The sequence below is a fragment of the Leuciscus leuciscus genome, assembly GCF_965113295.1.
Source record: "Leuciscus leuciscus genome assembly, chromosome: 7".
In the NCBI taxonomy this organism is placed as follows: Eukaryota; Metazoa; Chordata; class Actinopteri; order Cypriniformes; family Leuciscidae; genus Leuciscus; species Leuciscus leuciscus.
This window is the reverse complement of record NC_138731.1, coordinates 4,876,293-4,889,674: the sequence shown is the minus strand read 5'-3', so window position 1 is coordinate 4,889,674 and position 13,382 is coordinate 4,876,293. Positions and strand designations below refer to the sequence as shown.

General features: G+C 44.1%; 2 protein-coding genes across 2 annotated transcripts in view; one reads left to right on the top strand and one right to left on the bottom strand.

Moving 5' to 3' along the window:
- The window catches only part of LOC309503416 (uncharacterized protein), a 166,689-nt gene that overhangs the window by 64,067 nt on the left and 89,240 nt on the right, over window positions 1-13,382 (bottom strand). The gene's annotated exons all lie outside the window — the stretch shown is intronic.
- The window catches only part of LOC309503386 (bactericidal permeability-increasing protein-like), a 45,058-nt gene that overhangs the window by 15,402 nt on the left and 16,274 nt on the right, over window positions 1-13,382 (top strand). Inside the window, exons 3-4 of the mRNA XM_082176197.1 lie at window positions 1,779-1,890; window positions 1,989-2,117. Coding sequence (XP_082032323.1) covers window positions 1,779-1,890; window positions 1,989-2,117 — 241 coding nt within the window. The remainder of the gene's footprint in view (window positions 1-1,778; window positions 1,891-1,988; window positions 2,118-13,382) is intronic.

Below are 13,382 nucleotides of genomic sequence, written 5' to 3'. Positions count from 1 at the left end.
TCGCGAGAGTCAATGATTCATTCATAATTACAGCCACTTGCTTCGTTACTGAATGAATGAATGACTCGATGACTCACTCATAAAGACAGTGACTTTCCACCACCTACTGGCGGTTTTAATTGAATATTCCAAAGCATCAGTTCATTTTACCATCACTGCATATTCCTCTATTGAACTTTTTATTTATTTATTTTTTTACATTATTTATTTTATAATGGTATTTGTAAAGGTCAATTTAAAAATCGATTTAAGGGGGCAAATATTGTCCCTTACTGAAAAAGGTGCGACTGCAGAGAGGGGGTACGCAGAAGGATGTTAAAAGCCTCAGGGGGTACGCCACTCTAAAAAGTTTGAGAACCACTGTCGTAGGCTATATGACATAGTTAATCAACATCACACAATTTTGTCACTGAAGATTTTACCTATGATGCCAGAGCAGAAATGTTGTGAACTAATGATTCAATGGCACATTCATAAAGAGAGCCATTTACTTAATTCCTGAATGAATAAGCTGTTTGAACGAATCGAATGAATAAATGACTCAATGACCTACTCATTTAGATATTTACCGCCGTCTACTGGCAGTTTTAGCTTTTTATTTAAAGTATAATTGAATTAACTCGCAATTAATTAATCACCACATTCTGCAATTAATTAGATAAAAAAATTTAAACAGCCCTAAGAAAAACACCAACGTAAAATGTCCTGGTCCTCTCTTGCCTCTCTTTACTGTCCTCAATCCTTCTTATATCCTTCCGGAGCTCCACCGTGGGACTCGAGACCGGTGTGTGTCACAGGTGTCTCTCAGTAACACTCCACCGGCCTTGCTCCGCTCCTAGGCTCTCGTGAAACTTACATACTGTGCCTTTAAGAATATTTGATATAGCTTTTGATGCGACCATCCAGAGTTTGAATCAACCTTTTTCCAATCCCATTGTTCTCCCTTTTCCCATCACATATAATTTCGTCATATTCAGAGAGGCATTTATTTTAAATAAAAGTGAAGACAATTTTTTGGTAAGTGGAAATAAAATCCCCTAATGGGCATTTAATAGCATCTATCATTCCCTTGCTTAATGGGTATTTATTGAAAGAGACATGACAGAAAGTATATGTAATATAAACCCACAAATATTTCATGTTTTAATTATTTTATTTGAGTACTTAAAGGGTAACTTCAGCAATTTTCTTGATACATATATGGTAACACATTAGTTTAGGGTCCAATTCTCACTATTAACTAGTTGCTTATTAGCATGCATATTATTAGGATATTGGCTGTTTTTTAGTTCTTATAAAGCACATATTAATGCCTTATTCTGCATCTTATCCTACCCAAATCCTACCAAATACCTAAAATTAACAACTACCTTACTAAATATTAATAAGCAGTAATTAGGAGTTTATTGAGGAAAAAGTCATAGTTAATAGTGAGAATTGGACCCTGTCTAAAGTGTGACTGTATGTATATATATAACTACAGTTCATACTTCCATGAGCCCAGTGCATTATGGGTGTGGAAGTTTTGGCAAAAGGGCCCTTTTTAGAAAGGAGAAAAAAAAGGCCAAAGCCCATTTTCCTCTGTTTTCTCTAGTCATGTAACACATATTTTATAAATAAAAAAATAAAATCACCTTTCTCCTGCACAGGCAGCCAAGATTTATTAAAAACTCACATTGCCAGCAGTGAATAACCCTTTCAAATACATGAAATCTTGTATATTATCATGATGATGCTAAAGAAGTGATATCTGTATCTGTTTCTGTACATGTGTTCAGTGTCTCGGATGTTGTCTGTCCAAATACAAAGCAAACTGAAGAGTACTGAAATCCCAGAGTACCGGGGTGTGAAGGACATCAAGATCGGCACTGTATATTATGTCTTATCAAAGTCAGTTCACTAATAAACAATCAAACCAAATTAACTAATTAAAATGTTCTTAACATTTTCACAGATACTAAATGCATATATTCAAACTGTCTTTCCAGCATGTGGGTTGTAAAGTGCAGCATGCCAGACCCGTCACTGGTGTTTGTAGAGGGAACTGGTGTATCCGTGGAAGTCAGTCAACTCACACTAGCCATCACCGGCAACTGGGCAACACAGTTTGGCATAATGTAAGTGTACCAGTGAATCATGGGGAAGGGGGCAGCAATCAAATCAGTTTCACCTGACGTGATCTTGGAAACAAATAACATTTTCTATAAACCTTACTGTCACGAACTGCTCCAAGACACGAAGGTTAGATCCAAATGCAGCTTTATTGGCTGGGGAAATCCAGAGGCATAATCCAATGTACAGGCTAGGGTCATACACAGGCAGGCAGTCAAAACAAAGAAAGAAACAAAACAAACAAACAGGCAGGGACCAGAGGCAAGAGAGTAATCCAGGGAACAGGGCAATATATCAAAAACCAAGAAACAAGAAAACCAGGGAAACGCTCAGAAATGCAGTGTAACACTTAACAAGACTTCGCGGTGAGTGACTGAATAAACATGGTATAAATAGACTGAGACTAACAGGATGATGTGACACAGGTGAATGCAATCAGTGAATGAGGTACAGGTGAATGTGATCAGTGATAAGTGATGATGAGTCCGAGCAGTGAGTTATGGGAAATGTAGTTTGTGAGTGATAATAGTCTTATGTGGAGTGCCCTCTGGTGGCTCTCAAGGGCACTCCAGCTGGTGACCGTTACATAGCCCCCCCTTTAAGGAGCGGATTCCAGACGCTCCTAAAACTGTCCAGGAGGGAGGTGGAGCGGAGGCGGACCCGGGGGCGGGATGGAGGGCCAGGCCCGTGCAGCGGAAGAGGACCTGAAGACTCCGGCAGGGCGGAAGGCCAGGGCGGAGCAGGCTGTGCAAGCGACCAGGGCGGAGCAGGCTGTGCAGGCGACCAGGGCGGAGCAGGCTGTGCAGGCGACCAGGGCGGAGCAGGCTGTGCAGGCGACCAGGGCGGAGCAGGCTGTGCAGGCGACCAGGGCGGAGCAGGCTGTGCAGGCGACCAGGGCGGAGCAGGCTGTGCAGGCGGCCAGGGCGGAGCAGGCTGTGCAGGCGGCCCTTCAGGCGGCCAGGGCGGAGACGACCCTTCAGGCGGCCAGGGCGGAGACGACCCTTCAGGCGGCCAGGGCGGAGACGACCCTTCAGGCGGCCATGGCACAGGAACAGACACCGGCTCAGGAACAGGAACAGACACAGGGACAGGAACAGACACCGGCTCAAGGACAGGAACAGACACCGGCTCAGGTACAGGAACAGACACCAGCTCAGGAACAGACAGCGTGACAGCGGCCATCTCTGTTGAGGGCTCAGGTTCAGGCATGTCAGCGGCTATCTCTGCAGAGGGCTCAGTCGACGTGGCAGCGGCCATTTTGACCAGAGACACTGGCTCGGTGGCGGCCATCTTGTCTGGAGACACTGGTTTGGCGGCGGCCATCTTGTCCGGAGACACTGGTTCAGCATACGTGACTTGAACAGACTCTGGATCGGCGGCGACCATCTTGTCTGGAGTCACTGGCTCGGCAGACGTGACTTGAACAGACACTGGATCGGTGGAGGCCATCTTGTCCGGAGACACTGGCTCGGCGGCGGCCATCTTGTCCGGAGACACTGGCTCGGCGGCGGCCATCTTGTCCGGAGACACTGGCTCGGCGGCGGCCATCTTGTCCGAAGACACAGGCGTGGATTCGGCCATCTTGTCCGAAGACACAGGCGTGGAGTTGGCCATCTTGTCCGAAGACACAGGCGTGGAGCCGGCCATCTTGTCCGAAGACACAGGCGTGAAGTCGGCCATCTTGTCTGAAGACACAGGCGTGGAGTCGGCCATCTTGTCCGAAGACACAGGCGTAGAAAGAGGAAGAGGAACAGATTCAGGCTCAGGATCAGGATCAGGATCAGATTCGGTCTCAGCGGGACGAGACTCTGGACGGGCGGACGTGACGTGGAACTCTGGCTCTGGCTCGGCAGGACTGACGTAAAGCTCTGGCTCTGGCTCGGCAGGACTGACGTGAAGCTCTGGCTCTGGCTCGGCAGGACTGACGTGAAGCTCTGGCTCTGGCTCGGCAGGACTGACGTGAAGCTCTGGCTCTGGCTCAGCGCGCTCTGAGCTTGACGGGACCAGCATCAGCGAGGGCTTTGAGCTGGGTAGGACCTGCGGCGAAGAGGACTTTGAGCTGGACAGGACCAGCGATGAAGAGGGCTCTGAACTGGACGGAACCAGCGGCGAAGAGGGCTCTGAGCTGGGCAGGACCAGCGGCGAAGAGGGCTCTGAGCTGGACGGGACCAGCGGTGAAGAGGGCTCTGTGCTGGACGGGACCAGCGGTGAAGAGGGCTCTAGCTTGGCGGGCATGTCGCTTGCTGTCTCAGGTGCGGCGGGCATGACGCTCTCAGTCTCAGGGGCGGCGGGCATGACGCATACTGCCTTGGCTTCGGCAGATTTGGCGTGAAGTGCGGGCTCGGCTGGACTGGCGTGAAGTGCGGGCTCGGCTGGACTGGCGTGAAGTGCGGGCTCGGCTGGACTGGCGTGAAGTGCGGGCTCGGCTGGACTGGCGTGAAGTGCGGGCTCGGCTGGACTGGCGTGAAGTGCAGACGGTGACATGGCGTGCCACGGAAGGAAGCTCTCCAGACATCTGGAGAGTGCCTCTCTCCAATCCAGACCGGAGAGATCAGGGAGCTCCCTCGGGTCGACCTCCTTAGCCCCCAGCCGGTAACACAACTTAATAGCCTCGTCACCCAGAGAGCAAGAGGTAGCGAGAGGAACAAACCCCCAGGTGTACTGGAACAGATCGAGGCTATCCAGGGCCAAGGCCGCGATCTGTCCAGCGAACTCCCGGCTCATGCTGGGAAGATCAGGCGAGATCCGTACTGCTGGATTTCTGGAGGTCATAGCTGCTGGATCTGGGTGTGGCGAAGTCTTCTGTCACGAACTGCTCCAAGACACGAAGGTTAGATCCAAATGCAGCTTTATTGGCTGGGGAAATCCAGAGGCATAATCCAATGTACAGGCTAGGGTCATACACAGGCAGGCAGTCAAAACAAAGAAAGAAACAAAACAAACAGGCAGGGACCAGAGGCAAGAGAGTAATCCAGGGAACAGGGCAACGCTCAGAAATGCAGTGTAACACTTAACAAGACTTCGCGGTGAGTGACTGAATAAACATGGTATAAATAGACTGAGACTAACAGGATGATGTGACACAGGTGAATGCAATCAGTGAATGAGGTACAGGTGAATGTGATCAGTGATAAGTGATGATGAGTCCGAGCAGTGAGTTATGGGAAATGTAGTTTGTGAGTGATAATAGTCTTATGTGGAGTGCCCTCTGGTGGCTCTCAAGGGCACTCCAGCTGGTGACCGTTAAGGCCAATTTATACTTCTGCGTCGGGTGCGCGTAGAAGGTACGGCGTAGCATACGCATTGACGTGTACCATACGTCGTACCCTTCGCCGTACCCTGACGCGCACCTCCTCAAAAATGTAACTACGCGTCGCGGCGACGCGGACCGCAAGATCTGTGATTGGTCGGCTGGATAGCATCGCGTTTCCTCCCACGCATTTCCGGAATGATCTTCTGCACTCTGCACCGCCCGCCCGCCATTCTTAAATTCCGAAGATCAGTGAAGAGCCATAGAAATAGACCAAGTGACTGAGAGATTGCTTGAAGAAGTGCGGAAATACAGCCATCTGTTTGACTCTTTCAGTCGCCATTGCTCGTAGAAACCTAAACTCAAAATAGCCGCGAGGAATGTAAACACAGTGGAACTGGAACATTAAAACCCACCCGCGCCAACTAACGTTTCGGCGGTGTAACTGCAGAGCAACACAGACATTCGCAGAAGTATAAATGCTCACGACGGCGTCGCCTACGTGCGTAGCCTACGACGTACACTACGGCGTACACTCGACGCAGAAGTATAAATTGGCCTTTACACTTACTACACAATCTCATGAACTTAGTTCATCAGAAGGACCATGCACACAGACATAAGTCAAATAAACCCCAACAAGGGGGATCAAGAACCCGACGTAAAGTGGTAATAACCGTTGGTTTATTTATATCCCACTTATTTCACAGCTATTTGACTTATAAGTAAAGAATTGGGCAAGAACTACTGATTTGAGTAGAAAACAAAAAATGTATTATTTCACTTGTAATAAACTAATAGCTTCCACAAAGAAAAACAGTTCCCACACTCTAGCAAACAGCTTTTATCCAAGACGAGCAAACCAGTTAAAACAAGTCGAACATGTAATGAAAAGATAATGTACAGTCATCCTGTGTATTAACCCTTTTCCACGCAACAACCATTTTGGCAAATGAGCATATATGACATTCCCAAAATAAAAAGGTTGCTGCTCATTAGTCATTCTGAATAGACACATAACCAACATATGTGACCCGTGCTGGCAAAATGAGTCAGAATGAGCAAAAAAAAATATATATATATATATTGTTATTTTCACAAAAACCTTCAAAATGATGTATGATTTGTTGGAATCAGACAAATAATTACTGAGCTACACCTGTTTGAAGTTGATAGAGTCAGCAAAGTCCATTTTGAGAAACATCGGGTTTTCTGAAGGTTTCAAAACAAAGTCACCCAGCAACCATACCTTAAAATCCCTGGTAATAACACCAAATTTGGCACAAACCAAGTCAAAACCAATATCTATAGGAAAAATATATATTAAACTTTTTACCATGATACCAGAATTGTTTGATTAACATTACTGAAACAGACAGTCTGACCTACTGTACGCACGGATGTAATATAATGTTACACATCAAATGTTTTTCCCCAACAGTTAACCAAACATCACTAAGACATAACAGATAATGTTTGCGTGAATACTCACCAAAACTAATTCTATGTATATCGGGATTGCGCGCTGTCAGTCAGCGGGAGTAAGATCATTTTGTTTACATAAGCATATTAGTTAATAAATAGTCATAAATAGTTAACCCTTCCTCTCTTTTTCCTTTCTCATGTTTGCTGCTAATGCACAAAAATACTCATTGGACATTAATGTTTGCACTAAATTACCATATTGTAAATAGGGTCATATTTTATTATCTATACACTCTATGGGACATTCATGTCTGTACTCAACTACTACTATACTGTAAATACTGTTACATTTCTATCCTTAAATTTATCTTGTTTATTTATTATACTAAGTGCCTTTTTAATTATTTATTTTTATACTTTTACTTTATATTTGATACTTTTATTACATTTATTATGTTATGTGTGCTGTTTTTTTGTTTTATGGCTGCTGACCTCTGTGAGCTACCAAACAAATTTCGTTGTATAACTACAATGACAATAAAGTTTCTCTCTCTCTAGTTTGAAAATCACATTTCATTGGTTCAGACTCATGCTATTGAGAAATTACTATAAATATTCACAAAGTCGAAATGCTGTTCTTTACAACGATACCAAATTTGTGCTGAGAGGAGCGCCGTCATCAAGAAGCGAGCAGAGAAAAACGTCTCAGGTTACGACTGTAACCCTAGTTCCCTGAGTAGGGAATGAGACGATGCGTCAATGACGCTTTGGGAACACCCCTGCGTGATTTCATCTGAAGCACATGTGTCAACTAGTCCTAGGGCGAGAGTGAACGTCACGGGCGGGTGACGTCATGACCAGGAAAGGATAAAAGCACATCCGGTTACGACCGCGCTAGCTTCGATCACAGGGATGTAGGGAGTATGGCAAAGTGACGGATCGTCTCGTTTCCCTACTCAGGGAACTAGGGTTACAGTCGTAACCTGAGACGTTCCCTTTCGAGGGAACTCGCAATGTGTCAATGACGCTTTGGGAACGAGAATGCCCGAACACCATACAGCCAAGAACCTGTCATGTAAAACTGTCATGACATGAGAACTCTAGACCCCGGGGCATCCATGTCTAAGTCATAAAATCTGACTAACGTAAGTGGCGAAGACCAACCAGCTGCATCACAAACTTCTTGAATCGACACCCCAGACATAAGGGCCTTGGAGGCCGCCATACTCCTAGTAGAATGGGCTCTAGTAGCCAAAGGTGAAGGCTGGCCCAGAACCTCGTATGCAAGAGAAATAGCCTCGACTATCCACTTGCTAACCGTCTGCGCTTGGATGCAGGAAGGCCTTTCTTAGGGGGGCCAAAGCATACAAATAACTGATCAGACTTTCTCCACTGGGCAGATATGTGGACATAAGTATCCAGTGCTCTGACTAGACAGATAAGGTTCAGTTTCTCCTGGTCTAAATCCTTAAAGGGAGGAGGACAGAATGCCTGCAGTACAATAGGCCGTGGTATGTCGGTTGGAACCTTAGGTACATAACCTGGTTTAGGATAGAGGAACGCCTTAACCCCCTGGGGTCAGCTGTATCGCCGGCGATACCAGCTCGCTTTTTTTTTTATCAGTTCAAAAGAGATTAATTTTGCTCTGTTGACTTTGATATTACAAACAAGTTTCATACATCAATCGATTCTGTTAAATGTGTATTATTTTTGTGTATACTCACAATAAAAACAAAGTGTTGTGTTTTTTGCCAAATAAAGAAAAATAAACATGATGCGAGTTCTGCCTTCTCTCTGTCAGTTAAGTCCATTCTGAAACGCATCCGAAAATGAACAATAACTCAGCGAATACTCAGTCAAACAGGCATACAGACACACAGGCATGAAGCTTGAATTCTCTTCTTTTAAATGGAGTAATTTATATAAAAAACAAATGTTCTCAGCTTGTGAAATCTGTATTAAAAGAGAGCAATTCCAGTCGAGCTCATTAGCGCTCATTCAAATGTAATGTGACCACGCCCCGGAGAGCGCGCGCTATTCAAACGCAAATTCTGAGAACCATTTCAGACCTGTGAAACGCCCACATCAGCTGTAAACACAGCGCGCCGCGAGTGAGGCATAGCCTACCTAATAATCCTGGAGAAAAGTTTCCTCAGAACAGTGCTGATATGAGGAGCAATAGATCCCGCTGAGGAGTGAGGTAGGCTAAGTTATCTTTTCTCAAGTGTTAATGTGGAATAAATAACGTTAGTGTAGGCCTATGTAAACCGCAAAAAGATGAATCGCGTTTCTATAATATGAATCGCGTGTCTGTGTGTGAAAGAATAAACCGCTTTAATCAACTAAAATGCTTTGCTATAGCCTACTGAGATGAGTAAAAACCGACTGAAATATGTTGAAATAAAATGTCTTTGTATAAGCAACGTATTAAACTGCAAATTAATATGTATATGCCCTAATATTTCATAAAAACAACGTTACAGTCAGGCGAAATATGAAAGACAACATTTTGTTGACTAGATTTGGGTACAGTTTTTACTGTAGAATATACTGCCACATCAAATAAGCTTTTGTTTAGCAATTTCTGCTCATATGTTCTATATATATATATATACACACTACCGGTCAAAAGTTTTAGATCGGTAAGATTTTTAATGTTTTTAAAAGAAGTCTCTTCTGCTCACCAAGGCTGCATTTATTTGATTAAAAATACAAACAAAAACAGTCATATTGTGAAATATTATTACAATTTAAATCAGCTGTTTTCTGTGTGAATATATATGTAAGGAATATGACTTAGCTCAAATGATTATAGGGAATCAAAATTATGAATCGGGTTGATTCATCTATATTCTTACAATATTAATAAATTATTGAAGCTGAAATTTAGACTTATTCGTATACATCAATGTTCAATTACAATGAATTATAATTCAATCATTAATATACCAAAATGTCCCTCTTTCAGATCAATTAATCAGAATAATTTTAAGGGAAATTAATGTATTAATTAAACAGTTGTTTGTCCCGCAAACTGGTCGTAAAATTAATTCCATCAACTTCTCAACAAAATTATCTCTTTCTTATAATTCGAAGAAAGCTATATTTTCTGGCCAAGAAAATTACTTTCTTGTTCTTATAAAATGTAGGTTACTTAACAGTAGCGCATTTGTAAAGCGTAACTTGATCGTCATTTCATTGACTTGTAAAATGAACACTTATACAGAGACAATCTAGGATATAATGGGTCTTTAATAATTTGACTAATACTACATCGAACTAAGGAATACAAGTTCTACAATTTACATGAGTATGCATATAACAATACAAACAGTAAAGACAAATACAAGACTAAACGAATAACGAAAATGAGAGAGAGAGAGAGAGAGAGAGAGAGAGAGAGAGAGAGAGAGAGAGAGATCGGACAATGAGAGAGATGAGAGAAAGTGAAACTAACAAGACGCATCTGACCTGAGTATGTATCAATCTCTCCTCTCCTCCTTTTCTGTTGATGTTCATGCTGCAAAATCTTCATACTTCCACAACAAGATCAACAGCTCCTCCAACACACGATTACTCTTCAAGACATTCAACTCTCTCCTCTGTCCACCTCCACCACCTCCCGCCTCCTCCTTAACTGCTGACGATTTTGCGACCTTCTTCACCAACAAAACAACAGCTATCAGCAGTCAGTTCTCAGCTCCACACACACAGGAACCCAGACCGACCCCTTCCACAGCCAATACCCCTCTGTCCTCCTTTTCTTCGCTAACCGAGGAAGAAGTATCTACACTTCTCCTCTCCAGTCACCCTACCACCTGCACGCTTGACCCCATCCCCTCACACCTTCTACAAGCCATCTCTCCCACACTTCTACCATCACTCACACACATCATCAACTCATCCCTCCACACTGGCACCTTCCCTACAGCATTCAAGCAGGCTCGGGTTACTCCACTGCTCAAAAAACCAACGCTAAACACATCATTGGTAGAGAATTACAGACCTATCTCTCTCCTACCATTCATTGCGAAGACACTTGAAAGAGCTGTCTTCAACCAACTAACATCCTTCTTGTCTCTAAACAACCAGCTGGATGTCAACCAATCTGGCTTCAAGAAAGGACATTCAACTGAGACTGCATTACTGTCAGTCACAGAAGCCCTACGGATCGCAAAAGCTGCTTCCAAATCTTCAGTCCTCATTCTCCTGGATCTGTCTGCTGCCTTCGACACGGTGAATCATCAGATCCTTCTGTCCACCCTCTCATCACTGGGCATCACAGGAACTTCACTCCACTGGTTTGAGTCCTATCTCACAGGTAGGTCCTTCAAGGTCGCATGGAGAGGCGAGGTATCCAGAGCACATCAGCTGACCACAGGGGTTCCCCAGGGTTCAGTTCTTGGTCCCCTCCTCTTCTCCATCTACACCACATCACTGGGACACATCATACAGGCACACGGTTTTTCCTACCACTGCTATGCTGATGACACACAGCTCTTCCTCTCCTTTCAACCAGATGATCCCACAGTAGCTGCACGGGTCTCAAGCTGTCTGGCGGACATCTCCACATGGATGAAGGAACACCACCTGCAGCTCAACCTGGCAAAGACTGAGCTTCTCGTCCTCCCTGCCAATCCGTCTCTACAGCACGACTTCACCATCCAGCTAGAGTCATCATTAATCACCCCATCAAGATCGGTCAGAAATCTTGGAGTAACGTTTGATGACCAGCTGACCTTCACAGATCACATTTCAAAGACAGCTCGATCATGCAGGTTTGCACTGCACAACATCAGGAAGATCAGGCCTTTCCTAACTGAGCATGCAACACAACTTATCGTCCAGGCCCTGGTCATCTCTAGGCTTGACTACTGCAATGCCCTTCTGGCTGGACTCCCAGCATGTGCGACCAAACCCCTACAGATGATCCAGAATGCTGCAGCTCGTCTTGTCTTCAACGAGCCCAAGAGGGCCCACGTCACTCCTCTGTTCATCTCTCTGCACTGGCTACCTCTAGCTGCTCGCATCAAGTTCAAGGCACTGACGCTTGCTTACAGAACTATCACAGGCTCAGCTCCCTCCTACTTTCACTCACTCCTACGAGTCTACATCCCTACCAGACACCTACGATCGGTCAACGAGCGACGTCTCGTGGTTCCATCACAGAAAGCCACAAAATCACTTTCCAGAACATTCTCATTTACAGTTCCATGCTGGTGGAACGCTCTCCCCACCCTCATCCGGAATGCAGAATCCCTGACAACATTCAAAAAACAGCTGAAAACCAATCTCTTCCGTGAGCACTTAACCTTATAAAAAAAAAAAAAAAAAAAAAAAAAAAAAAATCCTTTCCCTTTGAAACATCACTTATCAGGCTTATGCTACTCTGAATAATACCAGAACTTCGTATTTTGAGCACTTCCTGCGTTGTTGTTGCTTTTGCCTCTTTATGATGACTCGCTGAACTTAGTCCTAATTTGTAAGTCGCTTTGGATAAGGGCGTCTGCTAAATGACTAAATGTAAATGTAAATGTAACATGTGCGATCAAAGATCGATCACAGTTAGGCAAAGTCACAGGCAGGGTAACCTCGAGAGACAACAAGGAATCAAATCACCTTAAAAGTTCAATAAACTTATCTTGCAAAATGGTTCTCTTTGTTGCTGAAGAACGCCGAGTTCGTGCGTGTGTCCTAAGAGCAGCTGCGTGTGTTTCTTTAAGAAAGCAGGGCTTGCTTCGGTGTGCGCGGCCGCGGGATTTTCAAAAGAGTCTTTTTCTTTGAGTTGAAGTTGCTTGCTGCGTTTGCTTCGCTGAGTCCGAATACGAAAATAAAGAAAAGACTTAAAGAAAAGAAAAGAGAAATTCATTCACGAAAACGGTGAATGAATGCTCCCAACGGGAGCCATATGGGTCTTCTCGCTGATGAAGCGGGTTCGTAAAAGTGCTCCCGGAGATTTCCTGAGTTGGTCTTTTATGGAAAATATGGGTTGACGCCTCTGTTCGCACGAACAACCAATGAACGTCCAAAGATCTGAAGCGGGAAAAAAGTTCTTTGTCTCTGGGGGGCAACACCCACTCGAGGGAGTTATGGTGTTGTCTTAATACTCTAGTAAGATGATTCATATAGTAATAATCATATCATTGCAATCTATTATCGAGATTCAACTCCGTTAAGTCTCAAGATTTAAAATGATATAAAACATGTCATATGAAAGATTATGGGAATACACAAAGTTACATACTTGTATGCATCTTACAAACATTTTAAAGTTTTGATTAATACACGATAACATTGCAGATACACAAATTTGATATGGGAAAATCAAATCCTTGTTTATACATTTCTTAAGTGGTTATACATAAATGTAGGATTAACACTTTATTCCTACTCCTCTCCTGGAATCTCAGTTTGCTTGACATTCCGTTAGGGCAATAAAAACCAAGTGGGGGGAAGGCAATTGCCAGACAATCTTGAATGCTGATTCTAGATTACACATTAGAAAACTACACCTCTATTATAAAGCAAAGCTAATCACACATGCATAATGGCATTGTACTTATATGAAAATGATATTTCTAAGTTCTAATACAAA